The 27,785-nt window shown below is 59.9% G+C and overlaps 2 protein-coding genes and 1 long non-coding RNA gene across 16 annotated transcripts in view; 1 reads left to right on the top strand and 2 right to left on the bottom strand.

Moving 5' to 3' along the window:
- WDR45B (WD repeat domain 45B) overlaps positions 1 to 3,095 on the bottom strand; it is a 41,388-nt gene extending 38,293 nt beyond the window's left edge. For 3 of the 11 annotated variants that reach the window (XM_049113811.1, XM_049113812.1, XM_049113810.1), the window contains exon 1: positions 2,903 to 3,095. In XM_049113811.1, the coding sequence (XP_048969768.1) occupies positions 2,903 to 2,969 (67 nt within the window). In that variant the 5' untranslated portion in view covers positions 2,970 to 3,095. Of the gene's footprint in view, positions 1 to 2,171; positions 2,313 to 2,902 lie in introns of those variants that run through there. The other 8 variants (XM_049113809.1, XM_025468426.3, XM_049113813.1 and 5 more) reach the window with 6 other exon arrangements.
- On the top strand, positions 1,757 to 19,052 carry LOC112672983 (uncharacterized). 3 transcript variants are annotated; one of them, XR_004819055.2, is made up of 5 exons: positions 1,757 to 1,922; positions 8,170 to 8,273; positions 8,708 to 8,912; positions 11,040 to 11,132; positions 18,902 to 19,052. It is a non-coding gene; the product is annotated as an uncharacterized LOC112672983 (long non-coding RNA). The 3 variants fall into 3 exon arrangements; XR_004819056.2 differs by lacking the exon at positions 1,757 to 1,922 and adding an exon at positions 2,262 to 2,393; XR_004819054.2 differs by lacking the exon at positions 1,757 to 1,922 and adding an exon at positions 3,244 to 5,053.
- Positions 8,261 to 27,785, bottom strand: RAB40B (RAB40B, member RAS oncogene family). Of its 2 annotated transcripts, none has more exons than XM_025468434.3 (6): positions 27,563 to 27,785; positions 13,058 to 13,118; positions 11,863 to 11,923; positions 11,264 to 11,341; positions 10,423 to 10,645; positions 8,261 to 9,285 (listed from the first exon to the last, which is right to left on the bottom strand). In XM_025468434.3, the coding sequence occupies exons 1-6, from the start codon at positions 27,729 to 27,731 to the stop codon at positions 9,014 to 9,016; spliced, it is 864 nt and encodes a 287-aa protein (XP_025324219.1). In that variant the 5' UTR covers positions 27,732 to 27,785; the 3' UTR covers positions 8,261 to 9,013. The 2 variants fall into 2 exon arrangements, with proteins under 2 accessions (XP_025324219.1, XP_048969773.1); XM_049113816.1 differs by lacking the exon at positions 27,563 to 27,785 and adding an exon at positions 13,889 to 14,032.

Genomic DNA, 27,785 nt, shown 5'->3' with positions numbered 1-27,785 from the left:
CCACCCCCTGCTCCAGCCCCCACCGCCCACCACCCCCTCCCAGGAACTACAGTGAAGCAGGCCAAGGATAGCAATCTGTGGCCTCAGGTCTTGATCCAGGGGCGATAAGCAAGTATATGGAGAAAGGGTACACACTCAAATTTGAGTTTCCCAAGGGACTAGAAAGAACATTGGGAGCCAAATTATACAAATGTACATGTCAACACTTATAAGAGTCTTGAAGACCATCATGCAAATTTTCTCTAGAAGATAAAAGTTTAAATGTCAAGAATTATGAGCGAGGTTTTTCAAAAACGATTTCTTGTATACCTGAAATGAATGTAATGCTATGTGTCAACTATATTCCAACTAAAAAACTTTAAAAAAGCAATTTCAAGCCAAAAGTTGCAACGAGCATTAAAAATGCTGAGTAGAGGGGTGCCTGGGTGGCTCAGTCGGTTAAGCATTTGACTCCTGGTTTCAGCTTAGGTCATGGTCTCAAGGTTATGAGATCAAGCTCCCTGTCCACAGGGATCCCTGCTCAGCAGGGAGCTGGCTTGGGGTTCTCCCTCGCCCTCTGTGGCCCCCTCCTGGTGTGCACACGCACACACTCTCTCACACACACTTTGTCTCTCAAATCTAAAAAATGAGTAGAAATTAAAAGTCGTATGTGTAAAAACAAAATATAATAAATTCAACTGTCTACCATAAATTGAATAGAGAATTGACCCAAGGGTAACCAGAAGGTTAAGTATAAAAGCATATTTTTTCCTTCAAAAACATTAACTTTACAATTTGTTACAATGAAATGAGCTAGGCTTACAGAAAGGTATTTCTCAGACAATTGAAATATAGCCTTTTAAGAGCCACAGCTGTATTTTATTTATTTTTTGAGAGAGAAGAATTCCAAGCAGGCTTCAGTGGATCTCACGACCTGAGACCCCTATGTGAGCCCAAGCCAAGAGTCACAGGCCCGACCGACCAAGCCGCCCAGGCGCCCCATACAGCTGTATTTTAAAAACAACCTTTGGGATCCCTGGGTGGCGCAGCGGTTTGGCCCCTGCCTTTGGCCCAGGGCGTGATCCTGGAGACCCGGGATTGAATCCCGTGTCGTGCTCCCGGTGCATGGAGCCTGCTTCTCCCTCTGCCTATGTCTCTGCCTCTCTCTCTCTGTGACTATCATAAAATAAAATAAAAAAAAATGAAAACAACCTTTGATGAACCTTTGTAAAAATACCGTAAACTTCACTGGTTTCTTAATCCACATCATTACAAGCCTTGATTACTATACTGAAATTTAATTTGAAGATTCCTCCCTCAGGATCAAGGCAGGTCTAAGAATGATTGTCTTGCATTCAATGACTTCAAGTCACTGAACTTTTTTCTTTAGATTTTATTTATTTATTCCTGAGAGAGGCAGAGACGCAGGCAGAGGGAGAAGCTGGCTCCCTGCGGGAAGCCCGACGTGGGACTCGATCCCGGGTCCCCGGGGTCACGCCTGAGCTGGAGGCAGACGCTCCACCCGAGCCACCCGGGGGCCCAGATGTTCACTTTTGTAAACACAAAAGGTATCACCAGTTTTTATAGTTACTTCTCTCCTTTGCTACTTGGCTGCCATCTCTTTCCATTTTATTTTTTTTAAAGATGTTATTTATCCATGAGAGGTGTGGGACGGAGGCAGAAGCAGACTCCCCACCGAGCAGGGCGCCAGGTGCATGACTCAATCCCAGGGCCGTGGGATCGTGACCTGAGCTGAAGGCAGACACTTCACCGACTGGGCCCCCTGCGCCCTGCACACCTACTTTTTAAGGATTTGTTACGCCGCCGTTAATTCCTTAAAGGGATCTCTTATTGCCAGGCCCTCCTCTGCATGCCAGACCCCAACACGTTCAGCCACGTCACCGCCCGACGGCCAACATCTGGCCCCAACTCCTACTGCCCTGGTAAGTACGTGTCCCCACGGTCCCGGCGGCCCGGCCCCGCCAGAACTGCCGACGTGGTCCGCCCCGCCCCGCCCCGCCCCGCCCCGCCCGTCACCTCCCCAGGCCCCCAGCCCGGCGGGGCCCCGCGATCAGCGCCCGGAGGCAGGTTTGGCCGCCCCCGCAGGCAGCCCGCGACGCCGTTCACCGTCAGCTCCGCAAACGCCGTGAAGCTCCCGAGCCGCCGCCGCCCCCCGCGGGCCTTCCGCTTACATCACCCGGGGACCCCGGCGGCTGCAAGCCCTTCCCGGAGGAGCCCTCAACGGGGCGGCCCTTGGCGCCGCTGACTTCACGGAGCAAGAGAAGAAACGCTGGCGGGGCTCGGGGCCGCTCAGGACGCCGCCAGCGCCGGGGGCTACAGCGGCCGGGCCGCCTCGGGCCGTCTCCGACGCGGTGGAGCCGAGCCCCCGAGAGCGGAGCCTCCCGGCCGACCCGGTACACGCGGCGGGGGGCGAGCCTCGGGCCGGGCTGCCCCGGAGGGTGCGGCTCCCGGAAGGAGCGCGGGCCCGCCCGGAGTGGGGGCGGCGCCGGGGGGCGGGGCGGGGGGCGGCCGGGAGTCCGAGGAGCGGCCGGGCCGGGTCGGGGGGCGTCGGGGGAGGGGCCGGTCGGGGGCGTCCGGGTCGGGTCGGGGGAGGACTCGGGTCGGGGTCCGGGGCGTCGGGGGCGGGCCCGGCCGGGGTCGGGGAGGACTCGGGTCGGGTCGGGGGGCGTCGGGGAAGGGGCCGGCCGGGGTCGGGGGGCGTCCGGGGTGCGGCCGGGTCGGGCCGGGGGGCGTCGGGGGAGGGGCCGGCCGGGGGCGGGGGCGTCCGGGTCAGGGGCGGGGGCGGGGGCGGGCCCGGCCGGGGTCGGGGGGCACCGAGGGAGCGGCCGGGCCGGGCCGGGCGGGGGCTGAGGCTCCGGAAGAGCCCGGGTCGGGGCTCGGGCGCGCGCAGGGGCGCCCTCACCGTGGTCCTGGTTGAAGCCGGCGTAGAGCAGCCCGTTGCCGTGCGGGTTACACGGCAGGAGGTTCATGGCGCCGCCGCGGAGGGTCCGCCGCCCCTCAGCGCCGCATGCCCTCGGGGAGGCCGGGCGCCCGGTCCCGTCTGTCCGGCGGAGGCCGCCGCGCCGGAAGCGAGGGGCGGACGTGCGTGCGCGCGCAGCCAGGAAGCCGCGGAGCGCCGAGCGCATCCACCCGGGCCCGGCCAGGGCGGCGGGGGAGCGCCGAGAATGTCACGTGCGCGGGGCGGGGCCGCGGCGGGGGCGGGGCCTGCGCGGAGGGGCGGGGCCTGGGGCGGGGGGTCCCGAGGGCAGCCCACGCGGGACGGCGGTGCGGCCCCCAGCGGCGCCCGCGCCCCACCGCGCCCCTCGCGAGCAGCCGGGCCCAGAGCCCCAAACACAGGGAGAGGCTCCTCCCCGGGAACCATATAAATTAAGTGTAAGAGACTTCTTATTGGTTGAAAACAGTGAAAATAATAACAATACAGGGCAGCCCTGGTGGCTCAGCGGTTCAGCGCCGCCTGCAGCCCAGGGCGTGATCCCAGGTCCCGGGATCGAGTCCCGCATCGCGTCGGGCTCCCTGCGTGGAGCCTGCTCCTCCCCCTGCCTGTGTCTCTGCCTCTGTCTCTCTCTCTGGGTCTCTTATGGATAAATAAACAAAACTTTAAAAATAACGATAACAATACATTATACGGTTTTGCGATCAACAGCAGTAAAACGTACACAAAGATAGAGACGCGGGGGAAGTGGAAGTAGGTGGAAGATGGAGGCCCCTACAGAAACCCCGCGGGCCCGAGCCCCTGCGGCCACAGCCCCTCCCGGAGCACGGACCCCCCTCAAGGGACCCTGTGGGCGTGCAGGGAGCAGGGGACCCTCGGCCCGGGCAGTCAGTGCCTCATTCCCCGGGAGGGGGGCCTGTCATTAGGGCCCCGGGCAGGGTCTCACCTCGCTCGGCCCGCAGCCCCAGACTCAACCCTGCTGCCAGAGGCCGCCCAGCTGGCTGTGGCTGCTCCAGGCAGGCACTCGCAGAGACCCTGCCCTTCCCTTGGTCTGGGGCCCCCTGCGGTCCACACCTCCCTCCGTGTCTTTCTGTGACCGGCAGCAGGCGGCTGGGGAGGGGGCTGGTGGCCGTGCCCCTCACCGCAGCCTCTGTGACTTAACCGGGCACTCAAAGCTGTACCTCCCTCTGGAATAGGTTGAGTGGTGGCCCCCAGACATACTCCCGCCCAGAACCTGTAACTGTGACCCTGTTTGGAGATTCTTTGCAGGTGTAATTAAGGATCCCAAGATGAGATCACCCTGGATTTAGGGCAGCCTGAAGTCCATGACGAGTGTTGTCCTTGGTGGAGAAGAAAAGGCGAGATGATAGAGGGGATGGCCACCTGAGGGGAAGGCTGACGCTGCTGCCGTGCAGCCACAGCCAGCACATGCTGAGCACGGCCGTCGCCCCCAGGAGCTGGAGGGGGTTCCCCTTGGGGCCCCCAGGCTGTGGGGACATGGGTGTCCCTTGTTGAGCCATCTGCTTGAGGCAACCCCAGGACACCAGCATGGCCCACTGGTAGCTCACAAGCCTTCAGGCCAAAGATGGGAGCAGTGGCTGGAAATGAGGGCCAGGCTCCTCACTGATTCCCTCTCCTAATGGGGCAGGGGAACATTCTTACCTCTGGGACGCACACCGGGGCTGGACGGAGATGGAGGACATAGGGAAGTGTTGTGTTGCTTCCCAAAGCCCAGCTCTCTATCTCTAGGAGGAAAATGACATCTAATGTTTTAACAACATAGGCCACAGAAATGCTTCACGGAGCCTCAGGATACCCTGTGTGTCCCCGTGAGCCGAGGAGGGTCTCCATGGTGGGGGGGCGGGTACTCTGCGAGGTGTCTGGGGCTATGATGGGTTATTAAGGGTTTTCCAAAATGGGTGGAAATGCTGCGCAAAGCCGCCTGTGGGGAAGCAAGGTGGTGCAGAGGCACGAATGGGACCGACTGAGCCACTTGTGTCCGGGTGATGAGTCTCCAAACAACGTTGAGCATCAGACCCAGGTTGCAGAAGCACACCTCTGGTGTGAAGCGGTTTACACGAAGCTCAAAACGGCAAACGGAGCACGGCTGTTCGGGGGCAGGTATGCACGGGGATGGTCGCAGAAAGAGGGCAAAGGGTGTGGTGTACACAGAATCGGGGATGGCGGTACTCCTGGGGGCAAGACCCGGATCGGCCACAGCCGGGGGCACACGTGGTCAGCTGAGTGATGACGATGTCCGCATCCCCACCCCTGTACCCTGTATATGTGGCTCCTTCCGGGGCAGAAGAGACTGTCCTGGATTGTCCAGGTGGGCCCTGAAGGTAACGACATTTTAAGGAGTGTCACAGTCACCGCAGAGGCAGAGATTGGGGACAGCCAGGAGCCAGGGAGCTGGAGCAGCCCCGAACTGTCTCCAGGAGCTTCCAGAAGGAACCAGGCCTGGCTGTCGGGCAGCACAGGTGCCCCAGCAGAGCAGCCGTGGGAGACATGCAGTGTGCAGACGGCTTTGGAGGCAAGGTTCTAAGGCGGCTTCACGTGATTTATTTCATGAGTAAAATGGATAGAGAGCCTCCCAAAAAGCCGCCACGCATCATCCCCATTTCGGAAGCGGAGTGTGAAGCAGTGGCCCAATTTCGGGGCGGCATCAAGCCCGCAGAGCACGCGGTGGCCCCGTGAGGCGCTCCCCACAGAGTCGGAGCGGGAAGCCTGCCCGAGAGGCTGGCACTCGGGCCCACGCCCGCACCTGACCGCGGCCCCGGAGGGGAGAGCCCGTGGGGCCGGGAAGCGGGCAGTGCCCGGGTCGGCCCGTCCTGCGCCGATGCCGCCTTGACCTGGGCCCGTTCTCCCACCTTCCAAACACGCGCTCGTCCACAGGCGGCTCACAATCGCCCGGGGTCTGGGGAGCTGGGGGCGCCCCGCTCCCGGGCTCGGCTCCCTTACCGCCTTCCCCCTCCTGCCCCAGACACTCAGGCCAGGATGGGGCGGGAGGGAGCCGCAGCGAGGAGCACGGTGGGAAGCCGGCCTCGCAGGCTCGGCTCAGCGGCGGGCTCCGGTGGGAAGAAAGGGTGAGAGGACCCAGAGATGAGAGAAAGCGGCCGCGACCTCAGTGGCCCAGCAGAGCGGGAGCGCCGAGCAGACCCAGCAGACCCCGCCGCGGGTCGGGGGCGAGGATGGCGAGCCCTGCCTAGGACGCGGCTCAGCCCCCGCTCCAGCCGCCCCGGTGCCACCGCGGGCCCGTCCCTGGCAGCCGTGTGCCGCCGTCCCCACCATGTCCCTCCGTCTGGCCAACAGCCTCTGGTAGCTCAGGGCAGCGAGCACACCCCCGGCCGGGCGCCAGCCCTCCTGGCTGGGCCCTCCTGTGTCTGTCCGTCCGTCTGTCCGTGGGGATCCCCTGCGGCTGGACCACCTCCCTTGCCCCCCAGCACTTGCCTCGATGAGGAGGCTCTCCAGAGAGGGCAGCTGCTCCACCTGCCGCTCCTGGGCAGGCCGATGCCACGGAGCCTCACGTGACCCTTTCTCCCGGGTCAGGGTCCGCTTGCGCAGCCCCTCACCGACGTGAGTTCTCTGTCCCGGAGGCTGCTGCGTGGGGCCGTGACCTTCACAGGGCGACGGAAGATGCACTTGTCCATGATGTTTTGAATCTAGATGCTTAAGAAGAGAATTACAAACATCTGGGGCACAATCAGATATTCCTGATTCCACTCTGGGTGGGTTTGCCAGCGGGGTGGGCCAGGGAAGAAACAGTGTGGGGGGCAGTTTTTCCAGGGTTCACTTTACATATTGTAGTACATTCACCACCAAAACATGCACGCTTTACTTCCATACCTTCCACTTGCTAAGAGCACTTTATACTGTGAAGTATGACTTGCAGGAGCATCCTCGGGCCATCCCAGGGCCATCCTGGGCCATCTTGGGGCCATCCTGGCCCATCCCGGGCCATCCTCAGGCCATCCCGGGGCCATCCTGGGGCCATCCTTGGGGCCATCCTGGCCCATCCTGGGCCATCCCAGGGCCATCCTCAGGCCATCCCGGGGCCATCCTCTGGGCCATCCCAGACCTCCCGGGACCATCCTGGGGCCATCCTCGGGGCCATCCCGGGACCATCCTGGGGCCATCCTCTGGGCCATCCTGGACCATCCCAGGGCCTTCCTGGGGCCATCCTTGGAGCCATCCCGGGGCCATCCTTGGGGCCATCCCGGGGCCATCCTCAGGCCATCCCGGGGCCATTCTCAGGGCCATCCCAGGGCCATCCTCAGGCCATCCTCAGGCCATCCTCAGGGCTATCCTGGGGCCATCCCAGGCCATCCCAGGGCCATCCTGGGGCCATCCTGGGGCCATCCCGGGGCCATCCTCAAGGGCTATCCTGGGGCCATCCCGGGGCCATCCCGGGGCCATCCTCGGGGCCATCCTCAGGGCTATCCTGGGGCCATCCCAGGCCATCCCAGGGCCATCCTAGGGCCATCCCTGACCATCGCGGGGCCATCCTGGGCCATCCTGGGCCATCTTGGGGCCATCCCGGCCCATCCTGGGGCCATCCCAGGACCATCCTGGGGGCCATCCCGGGCCATGCTCAGGCCATCCCGGGGCCATCCTGGGCCATCTTGGGGCCATCCTGGCCCATCGTGGGCCATCTTGGGGCCATCCTGGCCCATCGTGGGCCATCGTGGGCCATCCCGGCCCATCCCGGGCCATCCCAGGCCATCCTGGCCCATCCTGGGGCCACGATTACAAAGTGCCCCACCCTGGGAGTGCCGAGCATGGTGGAAATGTACCCTTATGCCCGGGGGCAGGAGCCTGAGATCCAGGTGTGGGCAGAGCCCTGGAGTCTCCTCACTGGCTCAGCCAGCTTCTAGTGTCCCCCTGGGGACCAGTGTGCTCCAGAAACACCGGAAGAGCCGCAGGTCACAGGGGCTTGGGGAACTATAGGATATTCCTTCTAGAACATTACCAGTCATCTTAAGGAGTGGCCTGGAGCCTGGCCCTAGGCCCTCAGCAGTGACCAGCACTGGCCGGGCTCATTTCTCCTCTCTGGGCCTCACCTGCCCATCTCCAGATAGAGCTGTTGCTTCCAATTCTCAGGCCCCTTAAATATCTAAAAATCTGTATATTGTGTATAGAAACTGAGAACACCTGGGCATCTTCTCATTGATAGTTTTTCTTTCTTTTCTTTTTTTTTTTTTTTTTTGATTCCCTGTAATAACCTCCCGCTGCTGCAGGGAGATGTCAGGCAGGTACCCCCAGGAAGCTGAGACCCTGCCCGGGTGATCAATAATATGATCAGAATCAGAAAGGACCAGCCGACAGCCCTACCAAGAAACAGGTACGCATTTTATTGTCGAGAAACATTTTCTTCAATAACAGGGCGCACTGCATTCCTTACCGAAACGGCCCAAACAGTAGTTTCCTTGCCGATCTGGATGCATTGTGACTACGTGTGGCTGCTCGACGCAACTAGAGATATCTTTGGCATTTTCTTCCCTTACCTTCATAACCTATGGAACGTCTTGTACAAAAAAATGTAGATTTACAGAAAAATATGCATATAAATCACTTATTGATCCCCAAACATGGTAAATAACATAGCAAAAACTGTATCAAATCCGTGTCAGACCCGAGCTGGATGGAACGGCCGAGTGTGATCTCTGACTCCCGCCTTGCCCGTCAACGAGCACGTGGGTGTGAACTGCAGGTTCACAAAGGGCCCTCGTGAGGTCGTGGGGTCGAGGGTCATCTCTCTCTCCCGCTGCTTTCCAGAGTTGCTGCACCTCACAGTCACTGCGTGAGCCGCTGCACCTCCAAAGCAGGTCTATGAGGGAGGCCACGCTGGTGTCATCAAGAGCCAAGCCCCCGGACAAACACGCGTGTCAAACGAGAGCTTCGTGCTTGTCCACGGAGAAGCATCGGAGTCAAGCTGTGTCCTCAGCGCTCAGAGCGGCTGGGTCGCAGGAGCGATCGGCAGGTGTGTTTCCGGCCCTGGAGCGGGCTCCCGCCACCCTGTCCTTGTCCCTGTCCCTCACGGGACTGCCCAGCCTCTCCTGGAGGCCCGTCCGTGCTCCTGCTTTAGGAGACCTTACAGCTGTTCCTGGGGCAGCGCTTGGGCGGGCTCTGCGGCGGCCGGGCAGCCTTCACCTTGCGGAGGCCGCTCCTCTTGTGCGTGGAGCTGGCGGTGAGGGAGTAGGAGCGGCCGTGCATCATCCTGGCGTTGAGGCCGCTGGCCATGGAGAAGGATTTGAGATGGCCCCTCAGGGCCATGGGCAGCGGGAGCTTGTCTACCAGGTGCACAGGTGTGCAGGACACCACCGCTCGGCAGCACAGGTCCTGCAGGCTCAGCACTTGGGGAAGGAAAGGAAACCGAGTTTAGTTCACGTGCCTGACACAGAGCGACACCAGGGTGGACCCGCCACCTCACCGCCTCCCTGCCGCACGCCCTGGGCCGGGCTCTCCGCCCACCGCGCCCGCTCCCGGCCCTCAGGACACGGCCACCGGGCAGCCGGGCCTGGAGACCCGGCTGCCTTCCCTCCAGGCCCCAAGGTGGGCAGACCCGGAGGGGAGACGGCGGCCGCTGAGGTCCTCCCCCAGGACTTGCCCGACCGCGGCGTGGGGTGAGAAACCAAGGGTGTCAGGGGTGACCGCCCTCCCACGTGTGACCAGCTGTACAGGGGCGGGCTCGAGAGCACGCCTCGGAAGCCAATGCTTGGCTCTCGTCTCCACCATTCCTCGTGGGTCAGGCCCCCCAGGATGGGGATGGGGGGCCTCCTGGCACAGCCGCCACCTCCTAGCCCCGAAGGTCAGGCCCGGGGGGCCCAGCAGGAGCTCTCTCGGCACCGTGGCTCTCAGCTGGGGGTGGTTTTGACTCTGCGGGACACTGGGTGTCCATCCACAGCTGGAGGCGGGGTGCACATACTGACACCCTAGGAAACCTCCCGTCCAAGCTGGAGGCAGGGCTGCGGCCGAGAATCCCTGATTAAAAGAATCGGATTTTGCTCCCTCAACCCTGTGCTGCCCCACTCTACGACTAGATTGTCTTTCCTTCCTGTGACAGCCGCCTGCTGACAGGGGCGTCAGAGGAAATCCGTGGCGGAAATCCACGGCGGCTGTCCCAGCGGGGTCCCCGCAAGGTGGACGGGGTCGGCACAGGCGTTTGGGTGGATTGACACCAAGGCTCTGAGCAGTTTCCAGCCTCAGGTTAGAGACTGCCAACAGCGCTCGATGCTCTTCTGTCTCTCAAGCTCTTTGCAAACAAAATGAGTTAAAGTGAGTCATTCCCGACGCGGTGCTCTTCCCAGAACCGTGGGCGCAGGGCGCCTGCCCAACACCTGTGCACACGCACCTCCGCCTCTGCGCCCACACAGAAATGTCTCTCGTGAACTTTCTGACAGAAACGTTCTAGTGATTTCTCTCAGATTAAACGCATTTACTCCGAGGGTGGACGCGGTGGGAGGCGGCCCGGGGCGGGAGGAGGTGCCTACCCTTGCTGGGCCTCCAGAGCCGGTCCATCCCGTGCCGCAGCAGCACGGTCCTGGCCAGCTCCGTGAACGACTCCGTGATGTTGAAGTTGCACAGGGGGCTGACCTCGAAGAACGTGACGCCCAGGCGCTCCGCGTAGGCCTGGGCCTGCTCCGTGGGGACCTGCCGCTTGAAGGCCAGGTGCAGCCGGTTCCCCACCAGGATTTTAGGGACCCCGGGGGCATGCTGCGGGGTGAGAGAGAGGCAAGCGTGTTACCTGTGCCAGATCTGGTGCTGGCTGGCACCGCTGGGCGCACAGGCAAATGCACCGTCCTGGACTCGTGCCCACCCAGAACCGCGGACCGTGTCCTACGGAGGCAGGGTTTTGCAGACGTGCTTAGTGAAGACAAGGTCGGGGGGTGGGCCCTAAAGCCAGTCATTGGTGTCCTTGTCAGGGGAGGAGGGGACACGGGACTCACGGGGCGCACACCGCGTGCCGGCAGAGGCTGCAGGGGGCGGGAAGGACCCTCCCCTGGGGCCTTGGGAGGGAGCCGGCCCTGCCGACGCTGGATTTTGGACTTCTGGCCTCCAAACTGCGAGACAATAAATTCCTGTTGTTTCTGGCAATGTGTTTGGGCAGGTGACGGGACAGCCGTGCCACGAGGCGGTTCTGACCCCTCCGCGTCCACCATGGCTGTCCGGCGGCCCTGGGAGCGTCCACACTGCGGGCCGGGTGAGTCCCCACATGAGGGCCCATGCTGTTCTGGGAGGTGACTGTCTGCATGCTGCTGGAGCCTCATGTCTGGGCCACGTGCCCGCCCCCCACGTGCCCACGCGGACGGCGCCTGCCACACCGGGTCCTACCTCATCGATCTCCTTGATCCACCGGTCGATGCCGTCAAAGGACCAGCGGTTGGCGATGTCATAGACCAGGATCACGCCCTGCGGGTAGAGGCACCGGGCTCACCTGCAGGACAGGCGGGCACAGCTCGGGGCCGCGCCGGCCAGGCCGCAGGCGACTCGGTCACGGGCTCACACCCAGCTCAACTACCAGTTTACTTATTTTAACAGAAAACCTATTATTCTTACTTATCTACCAAGTAGAGCAGCTAAATTGTCATTCCTGGTGGTATTTCAGGAGCTCGTCAATGAACCCCCAAATGTCCAGGTGAGGTGGGCACGGGCACCGCATCCCCCACGTCCAGCAGCCGCTCTAGGGACGCGGCATGTGGGGGACTGCAGGGCCACTCTCTGGACGGAGCGCTCCCCTGAGCGTGCACACGGGCACACGCACGGCCACAGGCACACGCAGGCACCACCGCGCGCCTCTGGGCTGAAGAAGGGCCTCTTGCAGACCTTGCACCAGTCCCCAGGCCAGTGCCACCCTGCCCTCCAGGCGCCCACTAGAGAGCCGCGCGGGGTCATTACTCGGTGAGGCTGACCTCCCGGCTTGGGGGTGTTACCTGTGCGCCCCGGGAGTAGGAGCGGAATATGGTACAAAATCTTCCCTGCCCAGAGGTGTCCCTGCAAAAGACAGTGGAGGCCAGTGAGAGGAAATCACGGCTGCCCCGGAGCCGAGCAAACGTGCTGCACGGGGACGCGGGGACGAGGGTGGGCTGCAGCTCCAGGCACATCCTCAGTATGAACGGCTCCCCCGCCCCCCAGCCCCGGGCAGTGGTGACCCGGGCCTGCCTTCTGAGTCCTCGAGGAGCTGAGAGGGGGGGGGCCGGGCCCAGGGTTCTGCAGGGCCCGCGCCGGAGGATTTCTGCGGGTGAGGAGCCGTCGAGGGCAAGGAGGCAGGCCTGGGACGCCAACCACTGGCTTTGCAGGGAGACCGGGGCTCTTGCACATGAGGGCAAACCGGGGGGCCAGAGCAGCCGAGGAGGCGCACATGCCGCCATTGACTGAGAGGGTGGGCCCTGCTAGGACACGCCGCTCACACGAGACAGGGAGTCACAGGAAGGTCTAGCAGGTGCTTTGGGGCGGCGTGCGGGAGGGACGGGCTGAGAGTGGGGCCCGATGGTCTCCTGGGAGAGAGAAGCCCTGGCCCCGCAGGCCTCAGGCCTGGACGGGGATGGCGGGTGGCGGGCACAGCAGGCAGGGGTCGGGTGACAAGAGGAGAGGGCCTGGACCTTGTGGACCCACGGCAGCGGGAAGCCCAGAGGACACCAGGGAGGGCTGTACCCACAACCCCGAACATCCTGGGGTGCTGGGCAGCGGGAAGGGGCCGGGTGCTGACCCCCCCCCGGCAGGGGCACCTGCGGATGGCAGCAGAGGGGCGTCCAGCTCATGGGGCTTGGGCCTGTCCAGGCACAGAAAGCCATGCAGGTGGCCCAGGGGCAGGGGTAACATGGGGACAGTCATCAGGCAGGTTGCGGGGGGGCGGCCAACCCAGTGGTCGGTCAAAGCAGGAAAGCCTGATTCTCCCCCCAACCCGGAGCTGGAGGAGCAGAGGCCGGGTGTGACCCAGACCTCAGAGCCAGGGCTGCAGGGTGGGGGTGGGGGGCAGGGGGCGGAGATAGAGGCCCGTCCAGACCTGGGCGAGGGCGACTTGCTCCCAACCTCCCACATCTGCGGAGGTCTGTCCCCGTCACAAGCGTGGACCCTCCTGGTACCGGGGAGGCCCTGGGTCTGCCGGGACCGGGGGCCTCGACTCACCAGAGCTGCAGCTTCACCCTCCGGCCGTCCAGCAGGATGGTGGTGGTCTTGTAGTCGATGCCTGTGGGGGGGCGGGGCAGCTTAGTGCAGCTGGCCTCGAGGTCACTCTCAAGCCCACGCACTGGAGAAGAGAACCCTCCTGGGGGACAGAAAGGACTTCCCACCCGGCACAGTCACAGTTTTCGAGGTGGACAGACCGGACCCTGCTTGGGTCTCCTGGGCTGGATCGGCCCCGCCCCCCCCCCCTCTGTGGGGCCTCTGGCCTTCTGGTCCCTCGCGGCCCGACCTGCTGCCCGATTCATGCGCAGCACAGCCAGGGGACCGGGTCGGGGACTGTGGTTCAGAACCGATTGGTCTGGGGGGAGGGGGGGAGGGGGGGAGGGCTGACTCGCCCCTGGCCTCCGTGACCCCACCTCCCATCCTGGGGCTGCTCCCCTAAGCTGCACTCCCAGGCTAAACCCAGATCGCGTCCCCAGGTTATCACACTAAGGATGTGAAATGAAACTTGTCGTGTGGGAAATGAGATACGAAGAGTTACTGCAACTGTGTAAAGAGTAACCCTGTGTGTATTTGTGCGTGTGCATGCGGGGGGGGGCGGGGGGGGGCGGGAGGCGGGCAACACCGAGGAGCAGCCCACGTCCACCCGGAAGTTTCTGGCGTGTGTTTATGTTTGTTTACCCCAATCTTTCCCTGTTGCCAAGTTTCTTCAAGGAGCATGTGTTTTACTTCTAAACAGAAATGCCTGGCCCAGGGCGAGATCCTGGACAGATGGCCATGCTGAGGCTTTGGTGCCCCCACAAAGCCCCGAGAAAGAATAGCACATCCACGAACCGTCCTGTCTTTCAAGTAGGCTGAGCGCGGGACACGGGGTGGGGGGCTCAGCCATTGAGGGTCTGCCTCCGGCCCAGGGCGAGACCCCGGGGTCCCGGGATCGAGTCCCACGTTGGGCTCCCCATAGGGAGCCTGCTTCTCCCTCTGCCTGGGTCTCTGCCTCTCTCTGTGTCTCTCAGGAATAAATAAATAAAATATTTTTAAAAATAACAAAAGCTGAGCGCATCCCTGGGTGTGCATGGTGGAAGGTGACACGGGGCTGGCTTTGCATCCTGAGGGGACAGTGCCCAGAGTCAGGGCGGACCGCGGACATCCCAGGCCGGCAGCTTCAGGCTCCAAGAGATGACCCTTTGGAGCGACCCCAAGGGCTCTTCACAGCCCCTCAAGGTCCCACCGAGGCATCCAAGGGGCAACCACCAATGCCCGCCGTCTGGCTTTCGCAGTGTCAGCGCTGCGCACACGTGATGGACGTGCAACACACACATAAGCGAGCACGAAGCGCTCGCCTGTAATAGGGTCTGCGCACATGCAGGCATCAAGCAGACCATGTGCTAAAGAGAGGGTACAGCCGCATGATACACACGCGGGACGCGCCCATCGAACGTGTAGAAGCAGTCAAAAACCCACCCGGAGACCGACTTCAGAGTTAATTTCGGAAACGTTTCCTTCCTGCCCCGGAACGCCCATGGCCGTGCCCCCGCGTGCAGCAGCGAGCAGGCGCCCACGGAGCCGGGCCTTGGCGGGGGGCTCTCGGTGCTCACGGGCTGCAGAGCCGCTCCGTCTTTGACCTGGGAGGTGCACCCACTGTTTGGATTGGGTTGGCTCCTTTGACTCACAAAACGTCCTCATGTACTGATTTTTTAGGTCCACAATAAAAAAAAATAAGTTTTCATAAATTTAAAAGAATTTTAAAGGGTTAGGCTTTTTTCCCCATTTTGTTTTGTTTTATGTTAAGTAATCTCTCCACCCAACATGAGCTTGAACTCACCACCCTTAGATCAAGAGTTGCATGCACCACCAACCGAGCCAGCCAGGCCGTCCCAAGCACCCTTGTGTTTTTAAAACTGTGCTTTTTAAAAATATTTTATTTATTTATTCCTGAGAGACACCGAGAGAGGCAGAGACACAGGCAGAGGGAGAAGCAGGCTCCCTGCAGGGAGCCCGACACGGGACTCCAGGATCACGCCCTGGGCCGAAGGCGGCCCTAAACCACCGAGCCACCCCGGGATCCCCCTGTGCTTGGTTTTTGGTTACAGCCGTCATAGATGCACATGAGATCAAGTGTCAGAGACTTAACATGGAAAACGACAGGTCCTGGTCCACAGTCCACCACTTTTCTGTATTTCTTCTGCTATGTATCTCCAAATTTGCAAACAACATACTTGTATTCCTACTTCCTGACTTTTCAGTTTAGGCGTTAATCCAATTCCCACGGTGGAAGGTGAAGATGTAGGTCTCTTTCATTGACTTACTCCACATACTTCTCTCTCCCTTATACACACACACACACAGTATAGTTATTTGCATTTTAGCTAGATCAATATCCAATTTTACATCAATATGACCAAGTAAACAGTATCTGTGGCTGGACCATGTGGTATCCTGTGTTCATATGTCCTTCACATACAACTTTTTGTTTTTACTAGAATTATAAATTGCCTTTTTGTTTACTTGCTTAGTTTTCTCTGCATTTAGCACTAATGCATCCCTAAAAGTTCTTCCAGTTTTCTTTTTTTTTTTAAAGATTTTACTTATTCATGAGAGACACACACACACACAGAGGCAGAGACACAGGGAGAGGAAGAAGCAGGCTCCATGCAGGGAGCCCAATGTGGGACTCGATCCCCAGTCTCCAGGATCACATCCTGAGCTGAAGGTAGATGCTTAACCACTGAGCCACCCAGGTGTCCCGCTGGGGTTTTGTTAATAAGATGTTGGGCCTCCTGAAACTACTCCACGATTTTCTTAGTGTCTCTTATTTTGCTTCTCTCTCTTTTTTTCAACATTCTGGAAAATGGTCTCAATGTTCTCTTTTATCCTTCCTCTGAAATTTTTATTTCTTCCATCACATTTTCAATTTCCAAGATCGGGATCCCTGGGTGGTGCAGCGGTTTAGCGCCTGCCTTTGGTCCAGGGCGCGATCCTGGAGACCCGGGATCGAATCCCACGTCGGGCTCCCGGTGCATGGAGCCTGCTTCTCCCTCTGCCTATGTCTCTGCCTCTCTCTCTCTCTCTCTCTGTGTGACTATCATAAATAAATAAAAGAAAAAGAAAACAAATCAATTTCCAAGATCTTTATTGTTTTTGGATTCCTCCCTTTTGAGGTTCTGCTTCTGGCCATGGCTGCACAGCTCCTACCGGACTGCCTTCTGCAGACAACAACTCTCAATGATAGACGATATATAAAAACCAGTGACCCTAGAACACCAAAGAGGGACCGGCTTTCACCACTTTCTCCACTTTGGCGTCATATCTTGCAGCAATCATACAGTTCAGGGCTCACCAGGTGGAAGATGAGCTGGGAAGTAAGATAACACAGATAGGGAGAGAGCAGTAGAGCATCCTGAAAGGCTCAGGCACCAGGACCCAGCCTAGCCTCAAAGGAGGCCTGCCCTTCAACTACCGGGCAGGCCAGGCCATAAAATCCTCTTCGCTTAGACTGCTTGGAGCTGACTTTTTTTTTTAATTCAAGTTAGTACATATAGTGTAGTATTGGTTTCAGAAATAGAATTTAGTGATTCCACAAGTGACTCCACCCAGTGACCCCATCCTCCTACCCCCCCCCCTCCAGCCACCCTCCGTTTGTTCTCTATAGTTAAGAATCTCTTATGGTTTGCCTCTATCTCTCTGTTTTTATCTTTTTTTCATTTTTCCTTCCCTTCCCTGATGTTTATCTGTTTTGTTTCTTAAATTCCACATGAGTGAGATCATAGGAATTTGTCTTTCTCTGACTGGCTTACTCAGTCAGCATAATACCCTTCAGTTCCATCCATGTTGTTGCAAATGACAAGATTTCATTCTTTTGATGGCTGAGTAATACTCCATTGTATACACACCAATCTTCTTTATCCATTCATCTGTGGATGAACATCTGGGCTCTTTCCATAATTTAGCTATTGTTGATAATGCTGCTATAAACATTGGGGTGCGTGTGCCCCTTCAAATAACTTTTTTTGTATCTTTTGGGATAAATCCCCAGTAGTGCAATTGCTGGGTCGTAGGGTAGCCCTATTTTTAACTTCTTGGACCCTCCACTCTCTTTTCCAGAGTGGCTGCACCAGTTCACCTTCCCACCAACAGGGCAAGAGGGCTCCCCCTTCTCCGCATCCTTGCCAACATCTGTGGTTTCCTGACTTGTTCATTTTTGTCATTCTGACTGCTGTGAGGTGGGATCTTGTTGTGGTTTTGATTTGTATTTCCCCGATGCCGAGTGACGCTGAACAGTTTTTCAAGTGTCCGTTGGCCGTTTGTATGGACATTTCTTTGGAGAAGTATCTGTTCATGTTTTCTGCCCATTCATTTTTAACTGGATTATTTATTTTTTGGGTATTAATTTTGATGAATTCTTTATAGATTCTGGATACTAGTCCTTTATCCAATATGTTGCAAATATCTTCTCCCATTCTGTAGGGTATCTTTTAGTTTTGTTGATTATTTCCTTCACTGTGCAGAAGCTTTTTATTTTGATGAAGTCCTAATAGTTCATGTTTGCTTTTGCTTCCCTTGCCCCTGGAGACGCATCTAGCAAGTTGTTGTGGCCTTGGTCAGAGAGGCGGCTGCCTGTGTTCTCCTCTAGGATTTGGATGGTTTCCTGCCTCACATTTAGGTCTTTAATTATCATTTTGAATTTGTTTTTGTGTCTGGTGTAAGAAAGTGGCTAGTTTTGTTCTCCTGCATATGATTATCCAATTTTCCCAACACCATCTGTTGCAGAGACTGTCTTTTTTCCAGTGGATATTCTTTCCTGCTTTGTCGAAGATGAGTTGACTGTAGAGTTGAGGGTCCTTGTCTGGGTTCTCTGCTCTGTTCCATCGATCGGGGTGTCTGTTTTTGTGCCAGGACCACACTGTCTTGTGGAGCTGACTTTTTGTTTGCACCAAAAATGTCCAGTCCGATAGAAAACCCACAAAGCACAGTGAGTGGAGAGAGGAACAGAAAATGTCTGACATACAAATCCTGGAAAAAGCTATAAAAGATAATGGGTTAACATCTTCCCAGAACAACGTATGCTGACCCGTGTCTCAGACTTTCACTAGTAGTGAACAAGAACTTAAAAGGGAACCCAGCTCCACATTAGCCCATGTGACTGACCCTGAACTCAGTGACTCAGGTGCCAGCTCCCATCAGAATGGCCCTGCTGAATAACCTGCCCCTCCGCTAGGCTCACCCTCACCCCTGACCCCCGCCCCTGACCCCAGGAACACCGACCTAGTGGTTTCCTCTGGAGCCACGAGTCCCCACCTTCTCCAGGTCTCTCTGCCAGGCTGCACGCTGCGCCCCACAGGCAGCACCTCCCAGAGTGGAGACTTGGGGAGGGGGTGGGTGGTGCAAGCGGGGTGGGAGATAAAGCTTGAGAAAGCGCTGCTTCCCCGTGCAATGTGTGCCTTGGTTTCTCCCGATGGGGAAGGTGGGAGTGGAGACCGGCCACGGCCGCTGGGCCACGTAGGTTCCCAGCTGCGAAGGCCCCACATGGAGGAGCTCAGTGGGGCCAGGGATCAAATCCCAGTTCTGACAGGCAGCGGTTTGCTGGTGCTCCCCCGTGCCTCAGTTTCCCCTACCACCTGCTAGAGCGCACGTGCCACGGCTACATTACAGCCTGCGCGCCTACCCCAGCAGCGGCCTCACCTCAGCCAAAGCTTCACCCTTCCCGAAGGCCCGGGTCTCCGCCGCCGACCCCCCTCCGTGGCCAGAGTCTCCTGCCCCCACAAGCTCGTGTCCTGGACCTTTCCCTTTCATCCCTGCCCTGGGTCCTGTTCTCTCTGACTTACGTGTTCGCTCTCCTCCTACTTCTAGCTCCCCCTCCCCGACCTGTGGCTGCCTCCACACCTGGACATCGGCAGTGTCACAGAGGGGATCAGGACTCATGTTCGCCGCACTCCACGGATTCCCTGAAAACTGTGTCCATCAGAATGAAATAAAAACACGCAAAACCTTCTAGAACAAAGCCTGTTGGAACGCTCATTGAGTGAGTCAGAATAACGCAGAGGAGAGATATAATTTTAGCCTTCTTTAAAAAAAAAAACAAAAAGGAAGCGTCAAATGCCAAGCCATTCACTCCACTTTTAGCTCCGCATGATGAATAAATAATTTAGTTCAGCTCATGCACCACCTGCTTATTTCTATTTTAGTGAGCAAGCAGGCGTTAAATGTGTGCCGTCACGTAGCAGAATTCTCTTCTGGTGTAAATATTGGTTAAATATCACTTACAAACATGTTCATCTTTGAGTAGCTGACTCTGGAGACATGTGTCTGATGCTGAATGAAAACATCAGAAAGCAGAGCAGGGCCTGCTGGAGGCGGGGAGGGGGCTTCCCTGGGGGGGGGCACGCGCTCTGGGGCAGGGGCTGCTGCGCCAGGCTGTGGGCGAGCCAAGTGCCACTTGCTCGCTCACTTTAAGGTCGTTCCCTTTGGGGCCCGGCCTGGCTCAGCCAGAGGAGCGGCCAACCCTTGATCTCGGGGTCGTGAGTTTGAGCCCCGCTTTGGTCGTAGATGTCACTTAAAAATCTTGAAACACTGAAAATAAATAAAAATACAATTATATGATGTGACCCTCGCCTCAAAGAAGACAAATGCTCACGTGTCCTTCCCTGAGCTGGCCGCGCTTGGCTTTCAGGGTCCAAGGGACCCTCTGGAGGGGAAGCCGAGGGCGGGGAGGGCGCGGGGCGGGCCCGAGCTCCCGGATGGCTCTGAGAGCAAGTCACATTCTAGTCGGGGACTCGAGGTGCGATCATTGTGTTCATGCAGCGGCAGAGACTGGAGCGAAGGGCCGTCATCTCTCCGCAGATCTCCTTGGGGAAGAATGTTCCCTGAATGTTTCTCCTTCCTCGTTTTCCTCTTTGACACAACAAAGAGGTGGCTTCAGCTGTTCCCGGAAGAGGGACGGTCCGGGGCCTCCGGTCACTCGTCCACACAGCTCCCACCCCTCGCGGCCCGGAGCTACTCGCTCCCCACTCGGGAGCTAGGTTTTCCCGCGTGCCCAGCCGGGGTCAGACGCTAGTCACGCTACTGTGGCCCCGGGCGCCTGATGCTCGGCGCTGGCTAGCTGCATCGGGAGCCCCGGATTCTCACAGCATGGGGCCCGGCACCCCGCGCGCCCCACCACCAGCGACACCCGGAGTAGCCAAGAACGCCTCTGAACCTTTCCTCGGGTGTGGCTAGGAAACAGCCTCTGTCTCCAGAGTCGCAACACGTCCAATTCACAGGGCTGCCCTCACTGTGGCTCGGGGCCGCCCCTCAGCTTGGGGTCCCGGGGGACCTGCACTCAGACCACCAATGGGGCGTGGCGGGCCGGCCCTGCCGGGCCATCCTCCCTGTTCCCTCCCTACTTTGCACCGCCGGGAAGTCTTCACCATCATCCAGGAAAGAAATGAGGGCAGCAGCATCTTTGATGTTAAAGTGCCCGGTTCTTGACGGTATTGGCCCGTTTGCAGAAAGCCCAGGTCAGCCAGGGGCTGCCCTCCCGGCCCGGGGGGCAGTGTGCGCCTAGGGCCCCAACGCCTCCTGTCCGGGGCAGTAGGGCCGCTTGGTCAGCCGGCAGTGCTGTGTCCTGGCCTGTTCCCGCACACGGGGGCTGCACGTGTCTTCAGAAGGAGCCCCGACCTCTGGAGTTGCAGAAGCTGGGGTGACATGACACCTGGGGGAAGATGCCCTCGTCCCTGGGCATGGCCATGCCCGCTGAGTGAGTGGCCCAAAGGCGGACAGTAAACCCGCTCACCTGCCTGAGCTCCTGAGGATGGTTTAGGATGAACCACCCCGCACTCCCCTTCCCCGCTTGTGGGGAAGACGCGGGGCCTTACTTCATGGTCAGTCACTGTGGTCCCAGGCACTAAGCATCAGAGGGCGAGGGGCGCCTGTTTGTCACCATGGATAGAGAGAGGGGGTGAGGCACCCGCCAGGGAGGTGCTGGGCAGTCAGCACCGCAGACGACCAGGCACAAGCACACGGGCTGCCCTGGAAAGCCCACCGAAGGCGTCTGCGTGGGCAGCGGCAGGGGCCCCTGTCGGGGCGGAGGCTGGCGGAGGCCAGTGGGTCTGCCGAGCAGAGCGCCCAGGGCCCAGAGCCACCTCCCAGGCTCATGCGGCCGGGTCCTCACAGCCCAGGGGAGCGCTGGGCACTGCAGCAGGCCCTGGTTGCCCCCAGGCTCTCCACACCCACGGGCACATCCTTTGGGCCACGTGTGCCGAAGCCAGGTCAGCGTGGGAAGGAAGGAGGGAGTCCCTGTGCCAGCTCCCGGCAGGCCCCAGCCCTCTGGCTCACCTGCCAGGGGAGGGCCGAGGTGGGGCGCGCGTAGCAGGACACGGAGGTCCCTTGCAAGGCCTTCCCTCCCTCATTCAAAGGGCAGGGCGGCAGGCAAGCAGCAGCCGCCGAAGGTTCCAGGAGGGATTCTATTCTCCCCTGCAGCCTTGGGGCGGGGGGCTGCCCACGCAGTGATGTCAGAGGCCTGGCCTCGGGAGGGGATAAGCACCCTCCGCCGTCAGGCCCCCGCCTGTGGTCGCTAGCAGCGGTGGCCCCGGGAGATGCACAGGCGTCCAGCCCGGCCCCGCACAGGCGCTCAGGGCCCGGCGCAGACGCCCAAGCTCTCGGGGCGGATCTCAGCCCTGGGGGCTCTGGCTTTGCGTCTCCTGGACGTCAGGCCAGCACGACGCTACTTAGACCCACACGGCAATGGTCCACCTTCCGGACCACGCGCTTCACTCTAGACCTGAAGAAACAGATTTTACTTCCAAACAAATTTCTTAGCCTGGAGGTGAATTCAACGTTCTCCATATTCACCACTTTCTTTTCCTCGTTAGGGTTACACCTTTCGGCCTTCTGGATTGGGGTCCACTCAAATTTAATACAGATATTTACGATTCTGGCTCCGTAGATTTTTGTGAGAAACAGAGAGAGAGAGAGAGAGAGAGAGAGAGAGGCAGAGACCCAGGCAGAGAAGCAGACTCCCTGTGGGGAGGTCAATGTGGGACTCGATCCCGGGACCCGGGGTCATGCCCTGGGCTGAAGGCAGACGCTCGACCACTGAGCCTCCCAGGGATCCCTAAATAAATAAAATCTGAAAAGAAAAATCTCTTAGTGGGTGGTAAGTGCACAGCGTGCGATGCAAACGGTGGGCTCCGTGGCCTCCGACACAGCTCGCTGCTTCTCTTCGCCCCAAGGGGCTGGGCGAGGGGTTCGCGGGTGCGAGCAGTAGGCCCAAGGCAGGAGCACGTGGCTGTCACCCCTCAGCCCCTGCGGTGCCGTTGCCGGGCCACTCCCCGTTCTCCGGGGTCGGCGTCACCCTGGTCCGAGCACAGTCCCCGCTGCAGGGAGGAGGCCCCACATTTCGCGGGGAGGCGGGGCTGGATGATGGCTTCTAAGGAGCAAATCTGACCCAATGCAGCTTCAACAGTTTCAGACACGCGGAGGCAATCGCAACAGGCGTCAAAGGGCAGCCACGCGGAGGCCGTGCCAGTGCGGCGGGTGGCCCACAGGAGGCAGAGGCAGAAGCTGGCCTGTCCTGAGGAGCGCGCCACACACCGCAGAGGACGAGGAATAGAGGCTTCGAGTGTCCTCAGACTTGGAAGTGAAGGCCTTATAAATCGTGTTTCGAATCTGGAAGTGGCCGCCCAGGGAAACCGGCAGAGTCACTGTGAGGTCTGCACACCTGCGTGCGTGCGTCTCCGGGCAGAGCCTGGGCAAAGGCCAAGAGAAGGGCGAAGGCCCCGTGACGAGGTCGCTAAGTGAAAGCAGCGGCGGTCCTCACGGGAGAGAAGCCACTTCTCTGGGCCGCTTCTGAACCACAGGGCCCAGCCTCAGCAGCCACCGCCTGTGCTCACGACGCTGTGCAATCTGGGCCCGTTATTCACCCTCTCGGGGCCTAACGCCGTGACCTACCTCGGGATGATCCCTGTCCTCTCTGGGCCAGGGAAGGGCGGGCAGCAGTATTATTAGCTGTTAGCAGGAACCGAACAGAGACAGAAAGATGGGATTTTCCTGCTGGCAGAAGGAAGCTGGCGGAGCGGCGGGAGAAAGTTGTCAGAAAACACCCAGTTTCCGTGGGAAAAAGGCTGGGAGGAAAGAGGGTGTAGAATTTACTGTCTGTTCCAGCTCCTTCCGTCTCCCAACGTAGAGACTCGGCAGTCAGAGAAGGGAAGGCAACACGGTCCTGGAAGCAGGGCCAGCTGGAGCCCGGGGGCCTCACCCACCCGCGAGACCAGCCCCGCGGGGCCGCGACCTCACGGCGACTTCACTGTCCCCACGGGGCTGGGCCGTGCAGGCCTCTCCCCCAGCACCTCCACCCGGAGAAGGCGCTGGCCGGGCACCCACCCTGTGGGCCCCGGCGCAGGGGCTCGGGCCTCGGCTACTCTGGGGGTACCACCGCACTGCAGCAGGTCTTCAGAGGAAAGACAGACCCGGAGGGCCCAGCGTAGAAGGAAACGGACCCAAGGAACAAAGGACAGTCACCCCGGTTACTTCATGCGGTGGAACAATGCAGCAGAAACTGTAAGCCGGTAAAATAAGATATTTTTAAATGAAATTAATCATTTAAATAAAAACAATTTTTTAAAAGATTTTATTTATTTATTCATGAGAGACACAGGGAGAGAGGCAGAGAGACACAGGCAGAGGGAGAAGCAGGCTCCCTGCGGGGAGCCCGAAATGGGACTCGATCCCGGGACCCTGGGGTCACGCCCCGGGTCTGAAGGTGGCGCTAAAACACTGAGCCACCAGGGCTGCCCAAAAAATTTAAATGAAAATTGTACAAGTAAGGAAAAAAAACTGCAGACCGAAACGACCGCACCACTAAACTAATAAAAAAAGAAAAGTTAGAAACGTCTAGAAACAGTTTACTAAAGTGAAAGTTACCAACCAATAGGAAAGGCTTGAGATGTCCACAGAGATCCAGAAGGAAGAGGCAGAAGGTCCGGGCCTCAGAGGGAAGCAGAGGCATGTGGAATGCGACTGAAACCCAGCCGGAGGGTAGCGGGTGGAGCAGGTGGCCTCACCGCCCGGGGGGGTACCCATGCTGTGACCCTCACAACCCGCGGGTCCCCGGGGCTACATGGCCAAGGAGGAACCAGGTGTGCTGACCCAGTGACCGTCACCCACGGAGGTCATCCTGCACTGTCACGAGGGCGCCTAACAGCAGAGGAGGGAGACCGAGGCAGGTTGGATGGTACAGCACGGGCACACACTGCCGCTGCGGCAGCAGGAAGGGGCCCAGAGCCGGGGAGTGCAGGAAGGTTCTAGAAGCTGGGCAAGCAAGCAGACTTACCGCTGGCACCTCCAGGAAGGACACAGCCCCAGGCCCGGGACACTCAGATAGTAAATCTGTGTGGGGGCCGCTCAGCAGCCTTAAGAGACCTGAAGCACGAACACCAGTCAATGTAACAGTGTTTTAGGGCCACAAAGTCAACTTCCCTGAAGTTAAATATGAAATCCGCAAATTCGGAGAGTGCACAGCGTGCCAGAGGTCCAACACGCAGCGTCGGCAGCTGACATGCTGACACACGCTGACCTTGGCCACGGCGGCTCACCTGGGGCTGAGGGCTGGGAAAGGCGGCCTGAGGACACCTTCCACCCTCTGACCCCACCCGCATACTCTCCACGGACCAACACAAGGGACAGATCTCCTCAAACATGAAAACGCTCAGGAAATATGCCCCTTTCCTGGAAAATGGCTGGAAATGAAATGTAGCTAATTAGAGGGAGAGCAAAACGCAGAGGTCCCAGACCCCGCAGCGGGGAAAGGATTCCTGTGGCGCTGAAGCCCGGAAATACCTGATGCCGAGGGCCTGCGGGCAGGTAGGCCTGGGATCCGGGAGTGAGAGCCACGGGGCCAGGCGGGTGGGGGATGGAAGCACGGGCTGCAAACGCCCTCTCCCTCCCCAAGCCCCCAGCAGAATGCAAAGTAGAACGTGTCTAATAATAATAATAATAATAATAATAATAATAATAATAATACTGGGAAAGATTTCAACTTCTTAAAATCCCTGGAAAGTGTCTTTTTTAACCTAAGTCCTCCCTCGGGGTGGAAGAAAGACCTTTGGGGGAAAGTGCTAATTCGTTGCTTTTACAAACGCTCAGTCTACAAATAACAAGAAAGAAGGTAATGCAGCAGAGCCACCCAAGCTCTGTTCAAACCACCAGGACACCCACTCTGTCCACACTCCTCCCACCGGCCCACATCGCTCACCCACTAGGGCTCGTGCCCCCAGCCACGCAGTTTTAGGAGCACCGTGCTCTATGTGCCCGATGTGTCTTCCTTCACCTCTACGAGCTCCTGCACCCACTGAGCCCCAGGCCCTGCGGAGGAAACTGCAGACACAACCCGCTGCCCTCCTGGAGCCCGAGCCCCAGAGCGGCGCCTGCCAGCAGAGCCCTGCTACAGGGTCACAGGCCAGGGGCTGCTGTTGAGCACTTGACCCACGATTCATAGGAACCTTTACTTGTGTTTCATTGTAACTACTTTATTATTTTTTTTTTAAGATTTATTTATGATAGACACACACAGAGAGAGAGAGAGAGAGAGAGAGAGAGAGGCAGAGACACAGGCAGAGGGAGAAGCAGGCTCCATGCCGGGAGCCCGACGTGGGACTCAATCCCGGGACTCCAGGATCGTGCCCTGGGCCAAAGGCAGGTGCCAAACCGCTGAGCCACTCAGGGATCCCCCTACTTTAAATTTAAAAATCACATGTCACTGATGGCACCACCTTGGATGACACAGATCTGGAATTAGAGACGGAATCTGTATTTTCACAAGCGCCAAGGTTGACTCTCACACCCTCAACCTCAGGAATAGTCCAGGTTCTTGGCATCGGTTCTCCGGAACCTTCCCGACCTCCTCCCAACTTTCTCCCCGGCCCAACACCTCCAATCTCACAGGCCCGCCCCAGGCCATTCCACCTGAGCCTCTCCTCCCTGCTCAGAAGCCCCAGGCTCCCCTCTCTGCCAGCTCTGCTGACCACTGTTTCCCTTCGCGTCCCTCACCCCGCAAACTTTGCCCTGCACCCCTGCCCCTCTTGCCTCAACTCAAGTTCATTTGCTGCTGAGGTCCTCTGGACCCAGGACGTCCTCCTCTGGACCGTTGCCTCAATTCTACCCTGGTCAGGGCAGGAAGCACACCTGCTGGCTTGAACATCAACAGACCCCTTGCTGGGCCGCCCTCCTCTGCTCCTGGAGACCCCGACTGCAAGCCCAGGAGACAGAGGGGGCAAGACCTGTGTTGGAGGTGCGCCTGGAGCCTCTGACACAAGGGCTGACAGGTGCCCTTTGCAGCCACCCGCACCGTCAGAGCGGCCTGCCTGGGTGAAGACCTGACTCGGCCCCTGCCCGCTGGTCCAGCTGGATGCCCACCTCACTGGCCTCCCCTCGCCATCTCTCCCTCCTAACGCCGCACACCGCCTTGGGGCCTCTGACCCTCAGACCCCCAGACCCCAGCTTTGAGGATCCTCCACCCCCTGTCCTCCCTGAGCCCTGTGGCTTCTCCTCCACCTGAACCCTCACTCCTTCCCTTTCCGTGGTGCTTCCCTTCCCGCCCTCAGGCCGCATTCCCCAGGGTCATTTGGGTTTCTTGCCCTCCGGGATCCTGTTTGCAGAGGAGGAGCCTCTCCAGGCTGGTTAGTTCTCTTGCTTCCTCTCCCCTCGGCTTCCATCCCTCCCACGCGCAGAGCCTCCACCTGGGAGCCTCGGCCCCGTCCCCTCCCGCCCGCTCCGTTACCCCCACGCATCCTCTCCAAACGCGCTCGCGGCCTCCCAGCCGGGCGCACGCAGCAGCCCCGCTACCTCCTCCCCAAAGCCCACCTGCGTGGTCCGCCCGCCTCCGCCGGGGCCGAGGTACCCCAGAGCCCTGCCCGGCCGCTGGCTGCGCGAGGAAGCGGACCTTGGGGAGACCGTAGACCGACGTGCCGCGCTCCCCACGCGCGGACCTGGGGTGCAGCCCGGCCTCCTGCGGAGCGCGCGCCCGACTCAGGCCCAGGGCCGAGAGCCTCGCGCGCCTGGATCCCGGCCCTTCGCGCGCTCCACCGCCTGGCTCTGCGCCCCCGGGCGAGGGCCTCCCCCGGCCGCTGCGCCCCCAGCTCCTCGGCGCGCTCCCCCGGTGCCCGGCTCCCCGCGCCCGCCGCGCGCTCCCCCGGCCCCTTGCGCTCGGCGGCTCCACGCCCCCCGGCCCTCCGCGCGCTCTCTGGGCCCCCGCTGGCTCCCCGCCCAGCCCCTCCCAGCCCGCCGCCAGGACCCCAGCCCGCCCCCGTGCGCTCCCGGCACCCCTCCCTCCCGCCCCCCCTGCGCTCCCGGCGCCCCCACCGCGAGCTCCCGGCCCCCCCACCGCGAGCTCCCGGCCCACCTCGCCCCCCCCGTGCGCTCCCGGCCCCCCTCCCTCCCACCCCCCGTGCGCTCCCGGTCCCCCCACCTCGAGCTCCCGCCCCCCCCCCCACCGCGATCCCCCCGGGCTCTGCTCCCGGGTCCCGGCCCCGCGCTCACCCGCCGGGTGGCCGTAGGGGGACTCGGCCGCGCCATCCTGCAGGCTCGCCAGGATCTCGCCTTTGCCCACGTCGCTGTCGCCCACCAGCAAGAACTTGAGCAGGAAGTCGTAGGCGCGGACCGGGCTGCCCAGGGTGTTCATCGTGCGGCCGCCGCCGCCTGCGCCCATGCCCGGCCCGCGGGAGGCACAGAGGCCCCGCGGTCCGCCGCTGACAGCACGGAG

The sequence above is a fragment of the Canis lupus genome, chromosome 9 (genome assembly GCF_003254725.2).
Source record: "Canis lupus dingo isolate Sandy chromosome 9, ASM325472v2, whole genome shotgun sequence".
Taxonomy (NCBI): domain Eukaryota; kingdom Metazoa; phylum Chordata; class Mammalia; order Carnivora; family Canidae; genus Canis; species Canis lupus.
Note: the sequence above shows the minus strand (reverse complement) of the source record. Positions and strands in the feature narration are given on the sequence as shown.

Coding starts and splice junctions, on each gene's coding strand:
- RAB40B (XM_025468434.3), bottom strand. CDS start 27,731: ATGGGCGCAGGCGGCGGCGGCCGCACGATGAACACCCTGGGCAGCCCG. Junction 11,924..13,057: donor AGGGTGAAGCTGCAGCTCTG/GTGAGTCGAGGC, acceptor TGTCTTTTGCAG/GGACACCTCTGGGCAGGGAA. Junction 9,286..10,422: donor GCTCTGGAGGCCCAGCAAGG/GTAGGCACCTCC, acceptor TCCTTCCCCAAG/TGCTGAGCCTGCAGGACCTG.